This window comes from Lepidochelys olivacea (genome assembly GCF_965140295.1).
Source record: "Lepidochelys olivacea isolate rLepOli2 genome assembly, chromosome: 21".
Classification (NCBI taxonomy): domain Eukaryota; kingdom Metazoa; phylum Chordata; order Testudines; family Cheloniidae; genus Lepidochelys; species Lepidochelys olivacea.
The window spans coordinates 4,836,727-4,862,987 of record NC_140431.1 but is presented as its reverse complement, the minus strand read 5'-3'; the positions used below and the strand labels follow the sequence as shown (position 1 = coordinate 4,862,987).

At 41.2% G+C, this 26,261-nt stretch overlaps 1 protein-coding gene across 1 annotated transcript in view; it reads left to right on the top strand.

The window, feature by feature from the left end:
- LOC311511141 (membrane cofactor protein-like) overlaps positions 1-17,214 on the top strand; it is a 31,429-nt gene extending 14,215 nt beyond the window's left edge. The window contains exons 5-10 of the mRNA XM_084611514.1: positions 1,080-1,292; positions 3,953-4,135; positions 8,130-8,306; positions 8,722-8,745; positions 10,329-10,395; positions 14,680-17,214. Of these exons, the coding sequence (XP_084467640.1) occupies positions 1,080-1,292; positions 3,953-4,135; positions 8,130-8,306; positions 8,722-8,745; positions 10,329-10,395; positions 14,680-14,731 (716 nt within the window). The 3' untranslated portion in view covers positions 14,732-17,214. The remainder of the gene's footprint in view (positions 1-1,079; positions 1,293-3,952; positions 4,136-8,129; positions 8,307-8,721; positions 8,746-10,328; positions 10,396-14,679) is intronic.
- Positions 17,215-26,261: the final 9,047 nt, after the last annotated feature.

Genomic DNA, 26,261 nt, shown 5'->3' with positions numbered 1-26,261 from the left:
CATATATAATCCTGATACCCAATTATCCTGTTACTTTCTTTGTTTCACAGTAGGCTTTTTTCCATGACTTATTTGTAGACAGTTTTATGATTTCAACTTCTGTTTTGCTGTGTTCGGTTTCAGATTTATTGTTCGTATGTAGGAGCTACACCATGCTTGCTTTTTTCAGACTCTTAGGATATTTTATTCATCCAGTGCCATAAATGTATATTTGCTATTATGGAAATTCTTTTCAGTTACATTTTAATGGAAGGCTAGTCAGATTATTTCATTCTAGACTAAGTTTTAGATTTCTGCATACATTAGGGGCTTATTCTTTTAATAATTTTGAGTAATTATAGGGAAAAGGATTCAAATATAATTTCACCACATACAGGGGTTAATCAAGCATACAGGCTAACTGCATTTCTAGAAAAAGTTGTATTATGCTAACTTTCCTTTAATGTCCATAACATTTACATTTTTACTTCTGGTTTCCTAAGTAACAGAAAAGTCTTATCAAAATACATTCAGGTTTTCCAATTAAATATCTGGAAGATGTTAACATAATATTCATAACTTTCCTTCAGAAGGCACTGGGAAAACAAGTCTGTGATTTCCAGTGCAAATGTATTGACTTTTTTCAGTCTTTCAGAGAGCTCTTTTTTCCTCTGTTTTCTGTTAATCTACCATTTTACCATCTCCTTTCCCCAATATGCTGCTAACATAAAATTGTACATATTTACATCTCCATTTTCTCCTTTTCTGACCTTTTTTGGTGGTTTTGCACTTGTGTTAACCACAAACCCCCATTATCAAATAGTTTAGCTGATTCAGTGAAATCACTTTTAAAAAATTGTGTATTAGACACCTAAAATGGGTCAGATTGCAGGCTTTCATGCATCAGATCTATTGAAAATCCCCTTGCCTTGAATAATATTGCTGTAAAAATCCATAGGCTTCTGTAATTCTTTGCACTCGCCTGAATGACTGTTGCCCTATTGCCTGTAGACCGTGTACCTTGTTGTTCTGCTTGTTGCTATGGCAGTTTTTCTCCTTTCGGTTAAATGCTTTTTTTCTTAACTTTTAATATTTTCTAGCAATTCCATGTCGTCCGCCTCCAGACATTAAGAATGGGAGGCATTCCGGTGACTCCAATACTGAATACACCTATGGCTCAACAGTAACTTACAGCTGTAATACTGTACCAAGAGGCACAGACCCTTTCTCACTCATTGGAGAGGCATCTATTCACTGTACATCTGACAAAGACCAAAATGGAATTTGGAGTGGAGAGCCCCCTCAGTGTAAAGGTCACTATTTTTTGTAGCTTCTATAAAATCATACCAAAAGGATACTCAAGTTTAAGATTAAACATCTCAGATGGATAAAATAGGGCACCCCAGATGTCATGTTCGTGTTTTGTCTTTAACTTTGAATTCCTTTGCTTCTGTGGTATTGTTCAAATCCTAAACATTCCCATGTCAGATTTCTTAGTTGTTCAAAGGTGTCGCTGTTTAGTTTTCAGATATGTGGCATCAGGAGACTAGTATTTTTCTTTAAAAATCCCCACTGCTAGACAGTCCTGTCTCTTCCCCTGAGTTCCTTAATCTGAAAAAAAGATTCAACAGAATGTGTTGAACTGTGTGGGACAGGAGGACAAATAGATTTTGCTGGTTAGAAACTTGTAGTACATCCCTTCAGAACTTTAAAAGTAGTGGTAAAGATCTCTGAGCTCAGTTTTCATCTCCTCCTCACATGATATAGATTACTACTACAAAAAGGAGATCTGGTGTAGCTGATTGTCATAGAGCAGGGTTCACTCACCGCAAACAGTCCTTGAGCACTCTTTGGCAAGCTCAGTGTCATGTGCTTGTATTTATACTGTGAAATAACAATACAAACTCCCCACAGCAGAAGGCTCTTACCTTCTCCCTAGGGAGAGGCTGAGAGATCTTATCTGCCTGTGATCCTGGGCTTCTCCAACCCTTCCTTCCAGACTCTCTCTTCCTGTCTTTTAGCTGTCCTCAGCTGGTGAGCTGAACCACCCTGTTAACTGGTTAATCACCCAGTCCTTAACCAATTATCTCTCCAGTGTGCCTTAAGTGATGGCACTTTCCAAGTGCCCAGACTGGTGAGTCAGCTTTAGGCTACTCCCACACACACCGATATTATCTTTGTATTTCACTTGACTTTAAACAATGGTATGACATCAACATTTGACAGATATGTAGGCATGTTGCTTAATGCACCAATGCAGGGGTCTCAAATTCAAATGACCATGAGGGTCACATGAGGACTAGTACACTGGCCGGAGGGCCGCACCACTGACCGCTACCCCCCCACCGCTGCCCCAGCCCCACCCCACTCCACCCCTTCAGTGAGGCCCCACCCCAGGGGGTACAGGGTGTGGCAGGCGGCTCAGGGCAGGGGGTTGGGGTGCAGGAAGGATGCAGGGTGCAGCAGGGGGCTCAGGGCAGGGGTTTCGGCTACAGGAGGGGCTTGGGGGGCAGGTCTGGGCCGGTGCACACCGGGGGCAGGGCAGGCTGCCTGCCCTGCCCCCGCGCTGCTCCGGGAAGCAGACGGAACCTGGGGGAGGTTGGGGCACAGGGGTCTGTGTGTTGCCCTGGCGTCTCCTCCAGGTACTTCCCCCGAAGCTCCAGTTGGCTGGGAACAAGGAACTGCTGCCAATGGGAGCTTCGGGGAAGGTACCTGGAGGACCGGCCAGGGCAACACACAGACCCCTGTGGGGCCCCACCAGGTCCCGACCGCTTCCTGGAGCGGGGGGGCAAGGCAGGGAGGGAGCTTGCCCTGCCCCGGTGCATGTGGGGCCGGAGCCGCTCTAGGTAAATGCTGGGGGGGTGGGGGTGCCGCGGGGAGCTGGTGGGCCACAGAAAATAACCTTGCGGACCACACAGGCTGCGTGTTTGAGACCCCTGCACTAATGGAAGGCAGTCCACTATTATTATGAGCATGGTATTCTAACCTATGTAGAATAGAATCCTAATGAGCCCAACCAGCCAATCCCAAACTGATTTGGACAATGTTTGTATTAGTGACAAAGCTTGGAATTCTCCCTTCTCTTCGTACTAGCTAGCATTGGATGTGTTAGCTTTGTGTTGCTGTCAAATAGAGAGAATCTCATCCTCTGCAAGGGATAAAGAACTAGTAAAGACACAAGGGACCAAATCCTCAGTTGGTATAAACTCATGTAGTGCCCTTGAAATCAATTATTCTGTATAATTACCCCAGCTGAGAATTTGGACCAGGACCAGGGATCAGTGTTTGTTTGTAAAGAAGATTGATGGAGAGTGTAATCATAGGATGGGCTAGGGGAAATGAGAATATAAAGTTCAATAAAAGCAGGACAACAAAAAGCAAGAATATAGTAGAGTTGGATCTTGGGAGCTGAGGAACAAGAGGGAGAGTAGTGTTGATTGGTCAAGAGCAACAAATCCATTAAATGAAGAGTGAGGAAGCAAAGAAAAGTCCTGGAAGACATAAACCCACTAAGTACGAGTAGCAAAGTTAATGTTTTGTCAATTGGACATATGGACACCCTCAGTAAAATGTAGGGTTTTTTGTCTGAAGCGAAATTGTGTCATTGGTCTACTTAGTGTCACACGTAGCATGGTTGTGGTAAACCTAAGGGAATTTCTTCCTTAACCTTGCTATTTCTTGGACTTGTGAATAGGAATCCAATTAAGTGCAGTGTTGTGATTTAATATCTGTATGCATCTGTTTGGTGGTTTAGTTGAAGGCTCATTTTGATATACTTAATTTTTTCCCCCCTTGTCTAGCTCCAAGGTAGCTGTTGTAGAAATAAACCTTTAAAAAATTAGGTTGGGGGAGAAGGGGATGCAGAATTAAAGCCACTGTTTATTTAAAAAATGTAAAGAGATGCTATTCACATGTTTCAGGGCTTTATTTTTTCTTTAGAAGATGAGTTTTTCACATTCTTACCCATTTTCAGTGGTCAAGTGCAGTAACGCAGAAGTTGAAAATGGGAGAAAACTAAGTGGATTTGGTCCTTCCTATTCATATCAAGATGCCATTACATTTGAATGTGAGGCTGGCCACTTCATGGTTGGCAGTCATATGATTGTATGCCAAGCAAATAATTTATGGTCTCCTCCAGTACCAACTTGTGAAAAAGGTAAGTGCAAATGGGATTTGAGAGGTCAACTTCCCTTACACATTGCGCACACAGCATTATAAAAATCTACACTTGTTCTTCCAAGACTTGGTTAGACTACAAGGTTGTTTAGAGTGAAGAAAGGAAATGCAAACTTTAGACCTAATGTGGGATTTCTCCAAAGCTCCTAAGGAAGTTCATCTCTACTAGCTGATTTTTTTTTTGTGGGGGGGGGAGAGGCATTCTGACATTTCAGTAGTAGCAGTGGTTGCATCTATTGAGCATGAAAAATACAAGTGAGTGTTGGCATACTGTGTTGGCAACTGAGCACATGGTGTTTAATTCTCTCTCCCAGTGGTTTCCTGTAGATATTGAAGAGGAAAGGGGATAGCATGGGTCCCTGTGGAATCTCACAGGTGAGGGTCATCCATTAGGAGGAGCCATCAGCCATTGTTTCAACCTCTTGAGTACTGAGTCATCTGCTCCTTCTGTGTCATGTAGATGGATTAGCAGTTTGCTTATGGTCCACTGTCTCAGAGGCAGCAATAGAGGTCAAATAATATGAGCAAATCTCGTGATCATGGACATAGGCAAGAAGTTTATTGTCTTGTGCCCTTAGAACAGTCTCTGTGCTATGTCCTGGTCCAAGCCCTAATTCGGAGGCATCCTGGTCACATGCTGTTGGAACTTCCAGAACACCTTGCTTCTGCTTTGATTTGTAAAAATGTATTTATTTTTTACTACAGTATCTCAAAGTGTCTGCCGTGCTCCACAGTTCCCAAATGGAAAAATGCTTCCATCAAAACCTCAATATGTCACTGGAGATGGTATTACGTTGACGTGCAAGGCGAATTATGTCTTGCCCAATGGTGCAAAATCTATGACTAGTCACTACAAAGGAAACAATGTGTGGGATCCTCCTGTACAAACCTGTCAACATAAGTCTAGATAAGAATGTCATGGTCCTTTCCGCTGTTGCTTCACAGGCATGTGCATTAACACAGATGTTTCCAAATGCCTAGAATCTGCAGAAGCAACATTACCATTAAACTCAAGTTTAAGATAAATAGCTTTTAATTGTCAGCCATTAGGGTTTCTGCATTGAGGGGGAGTTTAAGGTTTTGATTATCCTTAAATGTACGCAGTAGCTATTATTTTCTAAGTTACTTTGCCCAGGAATGGGATGTTGAAGAGTTTTTCAGGGTGCAGTTATGGCTTCTTGAGGATTGGGAAGCTACTGTTTTGCAAGGGGCTTGGTGATTATGGAAATAGTACTTCTCAGAGAGAAGCAGAAGTAGTGGCTGTAGTTCCCTACTGGCTTTTACTAGGCAGGAAGGCCATGGACCCATTTCACAGCTTGTGGTTTAAATGTTTTTTTAGGGTTTCCTGAGCTATGGCATACATGGTGGAGTCGTGCTGTTGAGTTGTGGAGTGGATAATATGATCTGTTCAGGGGTGGATTTGTCTTTCCCAGTTAAGCTTGACTGATTATCAGTGAAGTAAGCTGAGAGTTCTTGGTAATGGTCAATGCTTGGGTCTGATGTCTGGGCTGAGTAACCCGAGGGCTATGTGAAATAGCTTTGCTCGCTGATATTGACTCACTGATGGCAGAATAGAGTGCTCTTTTTGCTGCCTTCACTGCAGTGACGTAGTCGTGCAAGAGCCAATGCTGCTGGCAGGTGCATTCAAAATATTTTATTCATTAGTGTGCTTTATCTGCCATAGTTCATCTGTGAACAGTGGTGATAGTGGTGGAGAATTGAGCAGCTTGGGGCCAAGGCATCAGTGACAGTGGACGTTAGATGTACTAACTCATTGGCAGCTTGGTCTTGCATGTGTGTGACTGTGAAAGTTTAAAACATAGAGGAGTTCAGGAGTCTTTAGGGGCATAGTAGCTGTGGTTGTTCACTACCTTGGTGGAAGGAGGAAGCCTCTGATCTTTGCCTGGATGAGGAGGAGGTGGTGGTTAGACCAGGAGAGTAGTACACTGGTGATGTCTCAATAGCCACTGCTAGGCTCAGGATAGGCTCTAACATATGTCTGGCTGCATGTGTGGGCCCAGAGACTGCCCTGAAGAATCCCACAGAAGCCAAGGGGACAGACCTTTGTGTAGCATCTGCATTGTCTATGGGGAGGACAAGATCTTCAGGACAAGAAATCTTCACCCCTTTTCCACCACATCAAGTACAAGTTAGTCTTAGCTTCTAAGGCTGTACACAGTTGTCCCTTGCTTACCTGTCCTTTTTTCATTTGTTAGCCTTGATGTTCCGTGTGACTGCCTCTCTAGCAACTATCTCTATATCCTACCTATAGGCCACCCTTCTTATCTTGCCAGACCAGCTCCTTCTCCTTAGGAGGCCCTTCTAATATGCTTATCAGAAAATCAGGCAAGTAATCTGCTTGCATGTTCTGTTATGTCTCTTAGAACATTAGCTGTTTGTGAGAGATTGGTAGTTATTCCCTGCACTGCCCTTGCCAAAGGACAGTACATCGAGCTGTCCTGTGAATGATCGTTGCCCAGCTTCTGGGATGTATGTCCTTGGCCAGACATGATAAATATTATTGAGTCATTAAATTATTTAAAATGAATCTGAGTCCAGGGCACGTCACTCCTTTATTTTTACAACAGTACCTCCAAGTGTCTGTGGCGCTCCACAGTTCCCAAATGGAAAAATGCTTCCATCGAAACCTCAGTATGTCACTGGAGATGGTATTATTATCTTGACCTGCGAGGTGAATTATGTCTTGCCTGATGGTGCAAAATCAGTGACTGTTCACTGCAAAGGAAACTGTGTGGGATCCCCCTGTACAAACTTGCCTAAATAAGTCTAGATAAGACTGTCATGTTCCTGCTTCAGAGGCACATGCATTAACACAGATGTTGCTTTTGCAGAGTCTAGGCATGAGGAAACTCTCTCTTACAAGGTAAATAGAGATTCTCTACTGAGGGTGGAGTTAACATTTTACCTTTTTAAATGGACTGAGTGACTATCTTAAGAGGTTCTAAAACCATGTGCTTTCTTGTCCTCTTAAATCTGGGGCAAAGGGCTTTTGTTCACAGGAGCGCTGCAGATCTGTCTGTTGCTTTATCATCTGAAGCACCTTGATGTATACAGGTGTGGAATGGGGGGTTACAGACCTTTTTTAAATTGTTTTTAAAATATGAAAACTATTTTAAAGGGTGGGGCATAGCACAGGTACAACTAAAGTTTTGTTTGGCTTTATTGGTAACTGTTGCTCTAATGTGATTTTTATATAAGATGAGGACTAATGTACCAACAATTAATAGATGCCCTCTAAGTAAAATGGAATATTTAGTATGTGGAGTTTAATTTTCATTTAAGTGGAACTTTCACACCAGCTCTGTCTCTGCTGTCTTTGTCTGATCTTTCGTAAAGCACCAATGCCAAGAGCACCAAAGAATGCACTCCCCACAAGGGGAGTGCATGCTGCATTCTTCATATTGGAGGGGAATGAACTCTTAATAGAGCTCCTTAAGTGACATGACAAACAGCTTTATTAATACAGTTTTTGAGCCTTTTTCTGTCCTAATACTTTCTCTATTGATGAAGATTAACTCCATGCTGTGTGAGGGGCTTTCAGACTGTTGGTTGGATGGCTATTTTAACTCTTCCAGTGCCTCTCATTAGCTCATTTGTTAGGATAAGCATTGTATAAATGCCTATACATAAATAATAGTAAATCAGTGGAAATAAACAGGTCCATGAGACTGTAAGATTCCTGTCTACATAATGTGGCTGTTTTCCACTCCTTCAGTAAATCAGTGCAAAGTAGACAAACATGAAAAATGTTGAGTAAGTTACAGAACAGGTGCTCTGAAATGTGTTTGGTTCTAACCAAACATCTTAAAAGTAGCAGAAAGATTCAATGGGGTATGTATTTTAAAATGCATGTGAATGGAAATATTTTTAAAATGGGAAGCCTAATCTCATTTGCACTTGGGTTTTGTATTACTTTGTTTTAACAAGTGTGTGTTTCACTTTTTCATCTTCAGAGGTTTGTCCAGACCTGGTCATCTCTCATGGAAGAGTAAAGTCTGGAGCAAAACCTCATTATGTTGGAGATCATGTTACAATTGAATGTTATGCAGCCTACACAATGCCTGGTGAACCTACGATTCATTGCACTGATAAACTTAAATGGGAGCCTGTAATTCCAGAATGTAGACTACGTAAGTATAAATGTGATAAATTCTAAAAAAACATTTTGCAAAAAAAATGCATATTTCATATTGTATGACACCCGAATGCTATCTGGGATTCAGGAAGTTGTCACTTGGGGACACTTTCTCATTTAAGAGGTATTGTTAATGCACATTGTTTAAAGAGTTTGGGGTGAGACATGGCTAATCCCTTTCTATTTGAGAGTTTTATTATATAAATTAGCCTTCTATTAGATTTTATTTATCTAGACACAGTACTTGGAAGACTATTCCGTATGTCTTTTATTTTTAATTGGTTCTTGTTCTAATTTAACACTTATGCTGGATTTTCTTGGAGACAGTCCAGTAGAGATTAATACATGTACACCTCCTTGTATAATTACCATTCATGCTCTTAAATTGAATTCACCCTTTTTTGTTCTAGGTGTGTACATCATAATAATTTGTGGTAAGTACTTTATTAACACCAAATGAGATACATGAAATATAAAATAAGCATCACTGTATAAAATCAGTGTTTTACTTCTATTTCAATTCGTTGTACGTGACTGCAGGAACGTACAGTGATTTCGGAGTTTCTCTTACTGAATTACTTGCAAACTCCTTTGCAATGCTGTAAAGTTCCTGAAAAAACTGATCAGGTGTATTAGCATCAACTGCTATAAATCATAGTTTTAATGTAAAGTGGGGTTTTTCTTGTTTGTCATCTATGTAATAAAAATCAGAGCAAATTTTTTTTGTTAAATTCTGCAAAGAATTTGAAGCACATTTTTGGCTTTGTATTGGAACCTGTTGGGTTTTGTTGGAACTATAATTAGGCAATAACAGGTCCATCATGAACGAGCTGTGCCTCCCCCATCTTACAAAAGGTTTTTCTCCTCTCTCCCTCCCTCTTTAGTACTTGGTTTTCAACTTTTAAATTTTGTGGACTGCTTAAAACAAAAAGATCCTCTCTTGGACTCTCTCTCTGGCATTCTTACTTCAATGCCACAACTCTCTGGCCACCCTAGAGCATGGTTATTTTAACAAGCAGCATTAGGCATAGTCACAAGGTTTACTTACCCCTTGTGGTTGCAGCTGGGGATTAACTCTGCTGAGGCTGACATTCCCTTCCATCACTTGCTTATGCACCATCCCTCTTGGTCTCTAGGACTCAGTGCTTCCTCTCCATTGTTTGGCTCTCCAGCCAGATCACTATACAGCTTTCCCCTTTCACGTTAACAAAGTCACCAGACCAGGTGTCATTCCGGGCAGTCTTTTGATTCAAGATTGTGCCACTCCCAGTGGCTGGTAAGGAAACCCAGGCCCTCCCACTACTACAGCTTGTAGCTCAGGGACCCTACAATCAGGAGCCAAGGTCTGCACGATCTCAACTCTTACTGCCATTTCCATGGGCTGCTTCCTACACTGCCCTCTGCTGGCTTTCTTCTCCACCACCTTTCTGAGTAAACCCTTCCCTCAGAGCCTAGGTCTTGGGCTGCTATTTCCCTGAGTTTCCACCTTCTGTCTTCACTAACTCCAACAATAACTGCAAACTTCCACATTACAGCCCTTTTGCTTGCCCTTCCTGGCTTTATACAAGCCCCACCTACTCCTGCCAGATGGGCACTATCTTCAATTAGTGCTTGTCAACCAAGTCCCATGCAGCCTAACAGGTTAATTAGTCCCTTCTGAGCCATTTTAACCCCTTCACGGGTGGTTGTGATAAGGTGTTCACAGCCATTCTTAAAGAGAGAGAATGCCAGTGAAGCTCCCTGTAATGCAATGGGTGCAGCTTTACCATTTTGGGTCTTCTTTTTCCTCTCCCCTGAGGTAAGTTCACTAGCTGTGTGTTCCTTTGAGCACTGAGTATTTAATACTTTTTGATTAAAGATTCAGAGGTGGGGGGAGATTGTATTGTGGTTGAACACGTGCATTGCTAAAAAGCATCATGAACTTCATTTCTAAACCTGTGACGTTCGTTAATCATGGGTGTGTTCTTGAGCTAACAGTGACTTGTCACCCAATTAAATTTTTTTTTTTCCTTTCAAGTAATTGTAATCGCTGCAGTGATGCTGATAGTAACTTTGGTCTATAAGAAAAATTTTTCACAGAAAGGGTAAGTCTACACCTGTTCCTTGTGCTTGTTTGTCAGCTTCCTGATACCTTTCCTTTTTGCATAAGCCAGTATGGTAGCTACTTGAGCTTTCATTAGCCTTTGTATTCACTAACCTATGAAAAATTCTAGCTTTTAATCTACTTTTACAAATTCAGTGTTGAACCTGTTCTCACTTGGCTCTGATAATTACCCACATAAAAGCTGTGAATTAACCTTAAAGACTGCACATGGCCTTTTCCCATATAGTAAGGCATTTAAGCTCATAATGCCACTACATAAATCCATGGTACACCCACAAATGGAAGGATGCATGCAGTTCTGGTCACCATCTTAAAAAGATATTTAAAATTGTAAAACTATAGCGAAGGGCAGCAAAGGATGATGAGGGGGATGGAGCAGCTTCTGTATGAGGAGAGATTAAGACTGGGACTAATCATCTTGGAAAAGACCCAGCTGGGGGTGGGGGAATATGATCTACAAAATTATGACTGGTGAGGAGAAAGTGTTCACCCCTGCACATAACACAAGAACTAGGAGTCACCTGATTAAATTAATAGGCAACCGGTTGAAAACTAGTAAGGGAGTACTGCAGACAACCTGTGGAACTCATTGTCATGGGACACCATGAAGGCCAAAAGTATAACTGGGTTCAAGAAAGAATTAAGTTAATGGAGATGTCCATCAATGGCTATTAGCCACAATGGTGAGGGACACAACCCCACGCTCTGGGCTAAGTTCCCTAAACTTTCAACTGTCAGAAGCTGGGACTGAACAACAGGGGGTGGATCACTATTAAAATTGCCCTGTTGTGTTCATTCCCCATGAAGCATTTGGCACTGGCCAACGTCGGACAGGATACTGGGCTAGATGGACCGCTAGTCTGACTAAATATGGCCATTCTGAGGTAGGCTTAGTTCTGACACAGGACCCTAGGAATACAATTTTCTTGTGGAAGGAATATGCCTGTGCCCTGCTCAGAAGCACACCAGTTTTTCCCCCAGTAATTTAGATGGTAGCACACACTTGTGCCATCCTCATCAGGTTTTGTAACTCTGCTGCCTCCAGGGCAGCTGACATCAGTAGGGAAGAATCTGTAAGACCCATTGCTTGGCCATTCAAAATACTTTATTTTTCATGTCTGTCTGTTCCTCAAAAGTATCTTTTTCATCTCATCAAGAATCCATTTGAATAAATGTTTAACAGGTAAATTAAATCCCCCTGCACACCCACAACACAAGGGAAAGCTAAAACAGCATGCATGCATGTGTAACGTTCAATTTTTATTTTATACAATACTTTCATACTATTCAAAATACAAAACAGTAGGTAGTATGGAAAAAAAGATGTATAGTGTTTAAATTTTGAAACTACCCAATAAATACAAATGTTTGACATTTCATTTGTATAGATTCCTAGCAAACCTGTATAGTGGCAGAAGTAATTTTTGTAAATTAAAAAAAAAAAGGTGAACATTAGAACCTGACCTTGCTCTGAGAACAGTGGGCCCTGCATCCATGTAGTTCTCAGGTAAGGACTGGAGCCTAACTGAATTCATGAGGAGTTTCCTCTTTGTAATACATTGCATACACTTTTCATGAGGTCCACTTTCTAGGACAAGTTATTTATTTTTTACGATGGTAATAAGCATTTGTTAGAATCTTATGGGGGGAGGGGAGTGGGGACAGAACATACTTTCAGAAATATTTAGTGTAGAGAAACTCAAAGGGATGTAAAGAACAAAATACAGGGCTTAAGCCTCACGTCAGCAAAGCACTTAAACACATGCCCAACTTTAAGCAGGTGAATAGTATGGTTGACTTCAGAATTTACCTTTAAGTGTTTTGCTGGATCCAGAGCATTAGCGCACCATGTGCTTTTTTCATTAACTAGACTCCATGAACCTTTGACACTTTTTAAGTGCAAGAGCCAGGTTAATTTTTAACAAATCAAAATGAGGTTTATGCTCCCACTTGTCTTCTGTGAAGGGCAGGGAGATTTGAAAATGGAGACCATTCAACAGACTGTTTTGGCTCCAATATTAGATATAGACTAGAGCTTATTTTGGAAATCGCTGCAGGCACCAAACTCTGTATTCAATTTCTAAACTTAAGGCTCCTGTAAAAATAATCTCACCAGCTATTTCCCTCTTTCCTCCACTCCCTTGGGCTTAACTCACCATGCATAGAGAATATTAATCAATTAGACTTCCCCCTCCTCTGCTGTTCAGCTCATACCAAACTAATGAAAACGGCCAAGAAGCATGCATGTTAAAGGCTAAAGTACCAGATGAAATTGAAGCATCTGCATTAAAGAATTAATTGAAACATTAAAAGGTATAGTTTAAGCTTCCTTTCCATTTGAAAATGTCCAAATTAGATGGCTTATTCATATTTCCAAGGGAAATGTGGTATGTAACTGCTATGCATTGGGTGAAGACCACAAGTTACTTTCATAAGTCTTCCTGTATGGTATGTATTTTTTGGACTAATTCATTCTCATGTGTTACCTCCTTTTGATAAAGGAGAAATATTGTCACTTCAAACCTGGTGATGTACAGTGGTCCTTATCAGATGCAGTTTGGTTTAAAGTGGTTTTTTTAAAGGCATGCATGAAATATTTCAGATTTTCATTTTAAAGTACTGGTGGCTTAAGTTTTTCAGTAAAATTGTTTTCATAAAATACTCTTTCGTGATTACAAGGAAGTAATTATAGCAATGTAGGGCTGGAAGAGGCTGCAAGCGGTCATCTAGTCCAGCCCCCTCACCAAGGCAGGACCAGTACAACTAGACCATCCTTGACAGTTTTGTCCTATCTGTTCTCAAAAGCCTCTAATGATGGGGATTCCACAACTTCCCTTAGAAGCCTATTCTAGTGCTTAACTATCCTTTATAGTTAGAAAGTCTTTCCTAATAGCCAATCTAAATCTTCCTTGGGTACAGATTAAGCCCATTGCTACTTGTCCACCTTCAGTGGACATGGAGAACAATTGATCACCATCCTCTTCGAAACAAAAAAAGTGTTAAAGTTTTTAGTAAACTACTAAAAATAGAAAGTCGAAAAAAGTTTTGACTTAGTAAGGAAACTGTTTCTATGCTTGTTACATATGAATTAAGATGATTAAGAGCAGCATTTTTCCTTTTGCATAGGAAAGTTTCAAAGCTGTATTAAGCCAATGTTCAGTTGTAAACTTTAGAAAGAACCAATACATTTTGTTCAGAGTTACAAACATTTCAGTTATGAACAACCTCCATTCCCAAGTTCATAACTGAGGTTCTACTGTACTTTAATTGATAAACCTGGTGGACCTGTATAATTGGCAACAATTGTGGTTATTCTTACACCTCAGTTGAGTCAAAATGTTTATTTCAAAATCATCAGTTATATTTCAAACCTATCAGAACAAGGGACCAACCTGCTGCTTTTCACTGTGCTCAGTGGTGACAAAGTTCTGGCAGTGTTTTTTAACACTAATATATATTAGTGCAGTGCAAGACAAAACAATACAATTTTGGGTTTACACTCTGGAGGGGGTGTGCACTTGAGTGCTGGACAATCCCAATGCTGGACAGTTTTACATGCAGAGATAACAAGTCCTTTGAAACCAGAGTTTCCCTTTATCCCAGTCTCAAATCCTTCAGTATGGCTTCCAAGAAGGTGGTGGTAATGGACCGGAGATCTAACATCTCAATCCTGGCTGCTTCCAAAAGGTTTATTAGAAGGATATTCAGTTAAAAAAAAATTAAGGTTAAACTCTTTTCTGTATTGTAACTGATAAATTTTAGGTATCTAGTTTCAAGTTGGATAGTCTGGACTACAAATTACATCCCTTACAGCCATGCAGCTTTTGGTTCTTAATTTATGCGACTGGTTCACATGTCTCCAACAGTCCTAAATATGCTTAAGGAAGTGACTTCTCAGGAGCATGGGATTCCTAGCTAATTGTAAAATAAACAGCGTTAGTGTTTTGTAGTTACCAACATTGTGACAATCTCTTCAACCAAAATAATCCATATATAACAAGCATTTCAGGAGAGCAGAAATGCAGGATGTTAACAGCTTGATAACTGCTTTAGTTTAAAAAAAAAAACCACCCCAATGTCATAGGAGCCTATTTGCATTTTAACTTTTTATAAGTGTACCTGCAGCCAGTATGTCTCTGAAGTAATAGAAAAGATGACTTGGAAAATATTGCCAGTTTTGTTAACAGGAAGAAATATGCTAAATTACCAATTAAAACAAATGAGATTATATGAAAAATAAAAATTCTAATTCTTGTTTTTGCAGGAAACATGTCTCCACTTCACCTACTGCTGAATACACCTCGTGTAAAACTTGATTGATTGGAGGGGAAGGAGCAGTGCTGAAAGAATTCTTTCACAGATGGAAAAAGGACTGCATTTGCACTATATTTCTGTAGTGGAATATTTAGCACCTACTTTCACCAGAATTGAAGATGCTTTCATCTTAGATTTTTCTTCTCCTTTTGTGATTGACTGCTGTAGATATGTACCGCATCTTTACTAAGGCACAAAGCCAGAATGTATACCAGTACCATCCCTTTTAGCTCACTTGTCTGTGTGAAATTAACTTATACAAAGTTTTGTGCCCATAGCCTTTTCACAGCAGCCTGGAATACTAAAACTCTGCATTCAGGGCATTATGCCAGCTGCCTTCTTTCTCTGCCTTGCAGCATCCTGCTTCCAGAAGAGACTAGGCAATGAGAGAGTGCGTGGTAGGTTCTTGATATGATTTATGTTGCATTAGTGGCCATATTGTTTAAATTTAAGTACCTCTATTTTAGGAAGGTGACTACCTACTGAAAGATATGGTGCCTAGTTTAATTTTCATAACTTAAGTTTTGCACATCATTCCCTTTATATTTGCAAGTACTAAATATGAAACTAAACTACTTCTCTTGCTGTCCACTGCTTTTGGATATATTGTGCATCTAAACCAGGTTTTTGTAACCTTCCTCTTAAGGCAATTAATTGGTCTTGGTGGGCAACAGGGGGAGTCTGGGTAGTAATTCTGTCCCAGTTAAGATTGCAAAGGACCGCCTTGAATGGGGAATCAAGAGAGTGACCACATCAGAAACACTTCTTGCGCCTCAGACTTGCTAGATAATGAAGGTTTCCCACTGGAAGTGATGGAAGATGCACACAACTGTACAAAGTGCAGGCACATACACTCTTTTAATTGCAATATAAAGACAATCTTGAGGTGGAAGTTGGATGAGGACAGACTTTTTTCCCCCCTTGCTGAAGGACAAGCAAACACTTGTCAGCTGAAACAGCTCAAAAAAATTATTACATTAGGGATCTTGGATAGGGGGTTTCCTACTGGAGTTGGGGGTCTTCGTGCATATCTGAAATCATATACTTTCCCATATGGTGGGCTCTGAATTGAAGCTTGGATTGAACTCAGCAGCTATAACTCGAAATGTGTATCATTATGAAAACTGTCATGATCTGTTTATCTCATAGCCATGTGTGGCAAAGCTAATAAACCATTCCTCTTTCTTTTACCACAGACCATCTAGGCAGTTCTGTTACAGGTTCACTTTCCCACAGAAGGAAGTGGATGCAATTTAAGTCTGTTTTTATTTCAGCTATTCATTGTTCTGTGTGATATGGATGTATATATTTGTATTAGTACTTTTAGCATTTCTGATCAGAAACATTTGTTTGAATAATTTTGATCCCCTAGCACACTATCAAACAGTAATATTCTGTGGGGTATGCTTAACAAGGAAGGGCTAGATTCTCAAAAACTTTTTGGTGTCCAGAAAAATCACTGGAATTCACAAAGTCTAGGCTGGCTGTGCAATGAATTGGGAGAATCAGAAGCCAGAGCATGGGATTCACAAAAACCAGCATGTTTTTAAGATGCTCCTTGCAAAAGGTAGCCAATAGGTGGTACAAAGCCAAGGCATATGTGCTAAGCTCTACCCCTCTCTGAGATTGGTACCTCCCTGCTGTGAATCCTGGGGTGTAAAGTACCTACACTGTTTTTGCAAGAAGCCTGGGGTGTTGCTCAAGCTTGCATCCGCTCAGTCAACATTTATCCATCATACAACAGCTTCTACATTGGTCCAGCAAAAGGGAGCATGCACTTAAGAGAGGCATCTGCTCCAGTGACTCTTAAAATTATTCACAGTGCAACAGGTTTCAACAAGAGATACTGAAAGACTCCTACCACATGGCTAGGGCACTCACTGAGCAGTGGCAGATCCCTGTTCAAATCCCTTCTCTTCCTCAGGTGGAAGGGGGACTTGAACCATGGGTCTCCCAAGTGAGTACCCTATTCACTGGGCTAAAAGTTGGAAGGAAAATCTGTCCCCTCTTCCCTGTCCTCTAGTCATTTTGTGCAAGCTCATCTATAGGGCCTTGATCTTGCTTACCTGATAGGGCCCCACAGATGAGCTGAGAACCATCTCGCTTTTCCTGGTTGAAACACCGTTCTGGGGTTTAGGCTTTAATTACAGTATCAAAATAGCTTTAACAGCTAGGACCCTGGTCCTGCAAAGACTTACATAGTGGGACTATTCACAATGTGTATAAGAAAACATTGTTAGACTGGGGGTAAAATTGTTAATTCCAGGAATTGCTCATAATGCCTATTATATCAATCATTGGATTGTTATATAGTGCCTTTCAGCATTAAGGGGGTGGAGGGGGAGCTATTTAAAATGGAAGGCAATTGTAAAATGCTACAGTGTGATTTTAACCATATTCCTTATTTAGTACGATTAATGTTCAGTTTATGAACACAAGAAGGATTTGTCTTGTATTCTTAATAAAGTGATGATTTTTAAGTGAAGTGTTTGTCACTCATTCTCCTTTGATTTTTAATAAGCAGCATGCTATGTGACTACTAGTCTGACTTATTTCAGATTTTGCCATTTCAATTTTACTTTTAAAAGTGTTTGATCCAGTTCATCAATCATCGTGTTGGGGAAAAAAATACTATTTTGGGTTGTCATAAATCAAAAAATGAGTTACTTGCATAGCTCTACTCCCATACATATTTTATACTATGCTCACTTTAGACTTACAGGGATGCAACGTATCACCATCCAGTAGATAAATTAAAACTGCATGAAGTAATATTCAATTTTAACTTCATTTGAAATATTCAATTTAAACACAAGTTATTGCAAGTATTAATCTATCAGGGGAGTTGTATTCAGATATAAATTTAACTGTCAGTTACTAAAGATGATGGAAACTGGACTGGAGGAGTGAAAATAAACCATGCTTGCACCTGTCAGTCTTTACATGAGCCAGAGGCCAATACTATCTTGATTTAAAAGAAAAATTAAATCAAAGTAGGTCACCCACAGTTGAAAGACAAATAGCTGTTTTACTGGCTTGCTGAATGTAAGTCACCAAGAAGGTGGGGGAGGGTGGTTTTTTTATATATGTGTGTGTATACACACCCCCACTCACCCCCCTGCACCTCCTTGTCCACTGAATAGGAAGAATCTGCACTACCCTATGTGTGACCCAAAACAGAGAACCCTTCATTGAAACTATTCCTACCAGTTCAACAGAATACAAGCACAAGTATGACATTAATACACACACTTACGGTGCAAGATGACACTTTTGCTGAAAGCATTCTGGGACCTCCGTGATGTGAATATAGGTGCTTGTGGAGAGGGGAAAAAGAGAGTTTCCATTAGTGTTGCTTTTCCCCCTACATCATAACCGATTTCAAATGGTGCTAGACAAAAACAAACTCTGAACACCAAGAGAGATCGGTCAGCCTGTGTAAGAGATGTTTTCCCAGCTGAAAGGAGGGGAGTCCTCTAGGTCACAGCCACGGGTCTGTTTGAAAAAAAAGACTGCTGTACCAATGGTCTGACTGCATGCTTCTGGATAAGCCACAAAAGCCTCTGAAACGTAGTCAGTTTGAAGAAACTTGCCTACCGTAGACCTCAGTATCTTCAGTGGTCTGCATTAAATATGGGAGGGTTATGGCTTTACTTGTAACAGGAGCTACTGGAAATAAGTAATCCTTGATGTTTTGTTTTTTAAACGGTAACATCTTTCTCAAGAAAATAGCCTGATACTCAGTACACGAGCTTCCACCACCTACTGGAAAGAGAAGGGGTCAGAATTTCAGAGGTGCTGAGTACCTACAGTTCCAGATAAGCACCAGCAGCTCCCGTTGACTTTATCACTACTGAAAAGCAGGTGCTAAAATACCATGATTTATTACGGCACTAATGGATATATGAAATTAACCATCATACCAGTCACTTAAGCTTCCCATATTGCTTATCTAGATACAGTACTAATCAGTCTTCACACAACCTGATAAGTGTTTTCACTGTGGACACTTTGAAGGATGAGGATCCACAAAGGTAACTAAAGCACTTAACTCCTATTGAAATCAGTAAGTACCTTTGTGGATCCCACCCATTATGCTCATCCTTACTTGGGTAAAAATACATTCCAGAGAAGTTCTTCCTTGCAACAACCCTAAATGTGACTGTTAAAAATCCAATAGCTAACTAAACTGACACACAAGGGATGCTTCAAAACTTGCCACTCAGTCTAAAACTAACCTGAAGAGTTGACCCATTTGATGAAGTTAGCAAGCTGCTTCTTGGATCTTCTTTTCCCATGTTGTAATTCTTACTCCTAGAACACTGATTTCAAATGGTGCTAGATACAAAGATGGGAAAATCTAAGCCACCATGTGAAACCAGCTTCCAGAAGAAGACATCTCTTTGCATGGCCACCATCTAAGACAGAAAAACAGCCTTCTTTAAAGTGTCTAAAAAAAAAAATGTTGTTACAGGATTATTGTTTCATTTTAGAGCACTGAAAGTATCCTAGTACTAATCACTCTTTGTCCTTAATTTTTTTTAGTTAAGATGGTGTCTTCCATTTAGTTATAATTTTATTTATTTATTTATTTATTTTGCTAAAATGGTCACTGTCTCAAAATGTAGGTTCACCAATAGGACAGCATTAAAGACTCTTCTATTACTGAGCCCCTGCTTAACCTGGAAACTGAAAAAAGCAAAACAGCATGTAAGGATCATTAGCCCAGTGTGGGTAGGCTCCTATCTTTAAACCAGGTTTGTAACTGTTTAAACTGAAGACCCTTCCAACTAAAAGGATTTATTGTAGCATTTGATAGGTCAGTGTGGATGGATCTGAACAGTGTTCTACCATAGGCAACCGTTGATCCACTGGATCATGGTGCACACGTAAGAGGTCTAGTCATGTGCCTGCCAAGTCCAATGCGAAAGTGACACAGCTTGTTATAAATTTCAGATCCATGGGTTGTCTGAGTTGGAGTCCAAGATTACAGCACACTTCCTTCTTTCTCACTTTGCTTTCATCCTCTGGGTCAAAGCCGCTTCATGATGAGCTGCACCCATTGCTGGATAGTCCCTCCAGATTGGACAGGATTCTGCTCACTTCTCCCAGCCTTCTACATTGATGTTGAACGACTTCATATTATTATTGCACACATTGTGGTACCACCATAAAAAGCGACCACTTTCTCGAGCCATCTCAAAACTTGCTTTACAAAATATTCTTGGGGATATGGTCTCCTCCCATTCTTCCAACATGACCGAGCCATTTCAACCTCCTCTTCTTGATAGTGGTCTGTAAATGTGTCAGTCCTGCACACTCCAGCACCTCTGCGTTTGGTATTTTGTCTTCCTACTTAATTTCCAGGATCTTGTGTAGGCATCTCATGTGGAAGCTATTCAGTCTCCTGTTGTGCCTACCACATGTAGCCCACATTTCTGACAGCATACGAGTCTCGTAGATTTTCACCTCAGTCAACCGTTTGCTGTTATTCCATGCACATTTCTCGAATACCCCAAAATTCTTAGCTGCTTTTCCAATCCTGTTGGTTCAGTCTGAGGGTCAAGATTCCTGCCAATCGTAGCAAAAGCTGTTTACGATGCCATGAGATTTACCCTCCAGAGTTATGTCAGGCATTGGTTCTTCCACCCTTCGGTATACGATCACAGAGTCATAGAATATCAGGGTTGCAAGGGACCTCAGGAGGTCATCTAGTCCAACCCCCTGCTCAAAGCAGGACCAATCCCCAACTAAATCATCCCTGCCAGGGCTTTGTCAAGCCTGACCTTTAAAACTTCTAAGGAAGGAGATTTCACCACCTCCCTAGGTAACGCATTCCAGTGTTTCACCACCCTCCTAGTGAAAAAGATTTTCCTAATATCCAACCTAAACCTCCCCCACTGCAACTTGAGACCACTGCTCCTCGTTCTGTCATCCGCTACCACTGAGAACAGTCTAGATCCATCCTCTTTGGAACCCCCTTTCAGGCAGTTGAAAGCAGCTGTCAAATCCTCCCTCATTCTTCTCTTCCGCAGACTAAACAATCCCAGTTCCCCCAGCCTCTCCTCCTAAGTCATGTGTTCCAGTCCCCTAATCATTTTTGTTGCCCTCTGCTGGACGCTTTCCAATTTTTCCACATCCTTCTTGTAGCGTCGGGCCCAAAACTGGACACAGTACTCCAGATGAGGCCTCACCAATGTCGAATAGAGGGGAACGATCACATCCCTCGATCTGCTGGCAATGCCCCTACTTATACATCCCAAAATGCCATTGGCCTTCTTGGCAACAAGGGCACACTGCTGACTCATATCCAGCTTCTCGTCCACTGTAACCCCTAGGTCCTTTTCTGCAGAACTGCTGCCGAGCCATTCGGTCCCTAGTCTGTAGTGGTGCAAGGGATTCTTCCATCCTAAGTGCAGGACTCTGTACTTGTCTTTGTTGAACCTCATCAGATTTCTTTTGGCCCAATCCTCTAATTGGTCTAGGGCCCTCTGTATCCTATCCCTACCCTCCAGCGTATCTACCTTTCCTCCCAGTTTAGTGTCATCTGCAAACTTGCTGAGGGTGCAAGACACACCATCCTCCAGATCATTGAACAAAACCAGCCCCGGACTGACCCTTGGGGAACTCCACTTGATACCAGCTGCCAACTAGACATGGAGCCATTGATCGCTACCCGTTGAGCCCGACAATCTAGCCAGCTTTCTATCCACCTTGTAGTCCATTCATCCAGCCCATACTTCTTTAACTTACTGGCAAGAATACTGTGGGAGACCGTGTCAAAAGCTTTGCTAAAGTCAAGGAACAACACGTCCACCGCTTTCCCCTCATCCACAGAGCCAGTTATCTCGTCATAGAAGGCAATTAGATTAGTCAGGCACGACTTGCCCTTGGTGAATCCATGCTGACTGTTCCTGATCACTTTCCTCTCCTCTAAGTGCTTCAGAATTGATTCCTTGAGGACCTGCTCCATGATTTTTCCAGGGACTGAGGTGAGGCTGACTGGCCTGTAGTTCCCAGGATCCTCCTCCTTCCCTTTTTTAAAGATGGGCACTACATTAGCCTTTTTCCAGTCGTCTGGGACCTCCCCCGATCGCCATGAGTTTTCAAAGATAATGGCCAATGGCTCTGCAATCACATCCGCCAACTCCTTTAGCACTCTCTGATGCAGCGCATCTGGCCCCATGGACTTGTACTCGTCCAGCTTTTCTAAATAGTCCCGAACCACTTCTTTCTTCACAGAGGGCTGGTCACCTCCTCCCCATGCTGTGCTGCCCAATGCAGCTGTCTGGGAGCTGACTTTGTTGGTGACGACAGAGGCAAAAAAAGCATTGAGTACATTATTAGCTTTTTCCACATCCTCTGTCACTAGGTTGCCTCCCTCATTCAGTAAGGGGCCCACACTTTCCTTGACTTTCTTCTTGTTGCTAACATACCTGAAGAAACCCTTCTTGTTACTCTTAACATCTCTTGCTAGCTGCACCTCCAGGTGTGATTTGGCCTTCCGGATTTCACTCCTGCATGCCCAACCAATATTTTTATACTCTTCCCTGGTCATTTGTCCAATCTTCCACTTTTTGTAAGCTTCTTTTTTGTGTTTAAGATCAGCAAGGATTTCACTGTTAAGCCAAGCTGGTCACCTGCCATATTTACTATTCTTTCAACACATCGGGATGGTTTGTCCCTGTAACCTCAATAAGGATTCTTTAAAAGACAGCCAGCTCTCCTGGACTCCTTTCCCCCCTCATGTTATTCTCCCGGGGGATCCTGCCCATCAGTTCCCTGAGGGACTCAAAAATCTGCTTTTCTGAAGTCCAGGGTCCGTATTCTGCTGCTCTCCTTTCTTCCCTGTGTCAGGATCCAGAACTCGACCATCTCATCGTCACTGATCAGTCTTCTTGAAACTAATGGTTAAGCTGAAGCTCTTGCATAACACAGAAAATCTACCGAAGAGATTTTTCAGGGAAGATTCACTGTGGGCAACCAAGGCTGCGTCACCTGCAAACAGGAAATCTCTCAGAACCAGCTTTCCCCTTGGCTTTCGCACAGAAATGGGCTGCAGTGCTGCTCGCCACCACTACGGGCCACTGGACCTGGCAGAGCCCAGCTCACACATAGAAGACACTGCCAGGAGGAGGGGGAAGAGGAGCTGAGAGTACCCGGCGGCCACAGTTCCCCTCGCGCTCTGAGAGAAGGAGATGGCAGCGCACAGGAAACTCTACACAAGCCTGGGACCAAGCATCAGGCTATTTCTCCCTCTGGATCCCTGGGCTCTGAAGGGTATGGGGGCAGGTGTCTGGGCTAGGGGTGGCCCTGTGACTGGGCTCTGTGGGGTGGGGGTGTGGGTACCTGGACAAGGGGGGCCCCACATCTGGCCTCTGGGGGGAGGGAGTTTGGGTGTATTGGCCGGGGGGGTGGTTGTAGATGTCCCCACAGCTGGGCTCTGGCGGGAGGGGTTGTGGATGTCTGGCCCCCTGGCAGGCTCTGTGGGGGAGGGGGGCAGAGAAACAGAGGTATTTTGAAATAAATTACCAAAATAATTGAAACTGGTATGATTCTGTGGTGTTATTTTGACAAATAAAATCTGCGCAATTTTAAAATATTCTGTGCAGAATTTTTAAATTTTTTTGGTGCTGAATTCCCCCAGGAGTAGTCTATTACCAGCAGATGTAAGGACAATAAGATAGGATTCTTTTTTGTTCCTAATATACTTTTAAATTCTAACAAAGGTACTGGTCCATTACTAGATGGAAATGATAGAATTGTCAATAATAAGGCAGGAAAAGCATAAGTGTTCAATAAATATTTCTGTTCTGTATTTAGGGGGGAAAAAACCATAACAGTCTCATATGATGACACTCTTTCCATTCCACTAGTATCATATAAGGATGATAAGTAGCAACTACTAAAGTTAGACATTTTTGAATCAGCAGTTCAAGATAACTTGCATCCGAGAGTTTTTAAAGAGCTGGCTGAGAGGCTCACTGGACCATTAATACTGATTTTCAATAAGTTTTTGAACACAGGAGAAGTTTTAGAAGACTGGAAGTAGCTAATGCTGTGCCATTATTTAAAAAGGATTAGCAAAGCGAACCTGGGTAATTATAAGCCTGTCCCTCCAAAATCAGGACCAGGCAAGATAGTATAAATAATTTAGGACTATTATTCCTGAGCTTGGTTCTACCTTGGCTCATACTAAAGATGGCTATCAGAGTCAGTTTGACACAATTCCCTGAATACAAACATTTTTAGTCATGCACTTTTTTGTTTTCCCCCTAATCAAGAAAATTATTGGGTGGAGTTGAAACTTTTTCTGTCCATTCATAGATTCCAAGACCAGAAGGGATCAGTGTAATCATCTATTCTGCCCTCCAGTATAACACTGACCATAGAACTTCCTCAAAATAATTCCTAGAGCATCTTTTAGAAAAACATCCCACCTTAATTTTAAAAATGGCCAGTGATGAAGAATCCACCACAACCCTTAGTAAGTGGTTCCAATGGTTAACTATTCTCACTGTTAAAAATGTACACCTTATTTCCATTCGGAATTTCCAGTCTAGCTTCAACCTCCAGCCACAGGATTGCGTCGTATCTTTCTCTGCAGATTGTTTTTCTTCCTTTCCTTCCCTGGAAATTACCTCTGCTCGTCACCCTCCTCTTCCAGAATCCACAGTTGTGGCTAGCATCATGCAGTACAGTAACCATCATCTGTGGATTAAAAAAAAAAAAAAAAAAGCACAATGATCACTGCAGGAAGTGCCGTAAAACCAGTAATTGTAACATTTAGAACTGAATGTACAGCATCTCCCTTGGGCACCAAAATTTAGGCACCTAGAATCACTAGATACTTGTGAAAATCCAGGCCTTATGACTCCATATTTAGGCACCAATATTAATTGCCAGATTTTCAGAGGTACTGAACACCCACAGAGCCCATTGACTTCAATTTGACTACATTATTGCCTCCGAAAATCAGGCCGCTAATTTGTGTGTTTAATTTTCAAAGTGCATAAGTAAGGCTAAGATTTTGTCACAGATATTTTTAGTAAAAGTCATGGACAGGTCAAGGGCAATAATAAAAATTCACAGAAGCCCATGACCCGTCCCTGACTTTTACTAAAAATATCCGTGGGGGGTCGGAGCTCTAGGATCCCCCTTCGCTGGTGGCTCTGAGCAGCAGGGGTTCCCTCTGCAGCCCGTTGTGGCCAGTAGCTGTGGGGGTCCCCGTTGCTGCCCAGGAGCTATAGGGGTCCACCTGCTGCCTGCAGTTCCCTGCCTCCACAGGCGGCAGGGAACCCTGCAGCTCCCAGCCGGCACTGGATTCCGGGACTAAATCGCAGCCTTATGCATAAGTGACTTAGAAGCCTAAGCCACTGAGGAACCTAACTAAACCAAACTTTTAACCACATTTGAAAATTTTGTCCAATAGTCTCACTCTGCTATTGAACATTTACTGAGAAGTAAATATAGCATTTTACAGGCCCAGTCACACACGCACTGAAATCAAAGGGAAGAGGCACATGGCCTTCAGTAGGGAGTTAGAGTAGATCTTTAATAAGGGCTCATCTTACTAACACTTCTGCTTTTACAAATTACAGCAAAGTACATATTCATTTGTGCTAAAAATTCTTATAAAGAATTAAAATCAAAACACTCAATCGCTACCTCTACAGAGGGAACATGGATTGCCTTTAAGAACATCTACCTTTAGAATTGATTGACTATTTTATATTGCAAGGAACAGCACCTTTGAAGATAAATGGCTACGAGTACTATATTTCTTCAAGAACCAAAAAATATATATATACACAATATAATAGACCATGAGGTACTACAATTTATTTGTAACTAAATTCATGATATACAGACAACTTTTTTTAAAAACCTCAAACCCATACTTGTCAAAACAAATGAAGGAAAATATAAATTCTGTGAATATAGAATGTTTGATTTTCTTTTTATATAAAATTCACTTATTAGCTAATTCACAAAATTCAATGATCCACAACAGGCCTCACAATTAGTGAGTTTCTACTGTACATTACACACAATTTGCATTACTTTCAGATAATTATCACGTCTTTCAATTAATACTCCTTTTTCAGTTTATTAAATTGTCCCCAGAGACTTGACTTGAAAAACCCTTTCACGGTTTTTCTTATTCCAAATAGTAGCAGTTTGGTTCTGACATGTAAAAATCTCAGCAATTAAACCAAGGTATTGCTTTAAATTCGTCTGATATTTTTGAAAACAAAAACAAAAGAAATTTGTTGCAATACCAGCATAGTAACTTCCTATTTAATCTAATCACAGTCTTTAATTCTTGCAGAGGTTTCTTGATAAAAGGACTTGAACGCTATTGAAATGAAAAAAAAAAAAAGCTGAGTCTCTGACATTTACTTCGCTTTAAAAACAGAAAACAAAACATTACCTCTCTGCTGAATCTTAAACAAAAATAAAATACAATTTTTTTTACTGTTCAACCACTGTTTGTGAAAAACTCCAGAGCAACAGAAGGACACACTGATG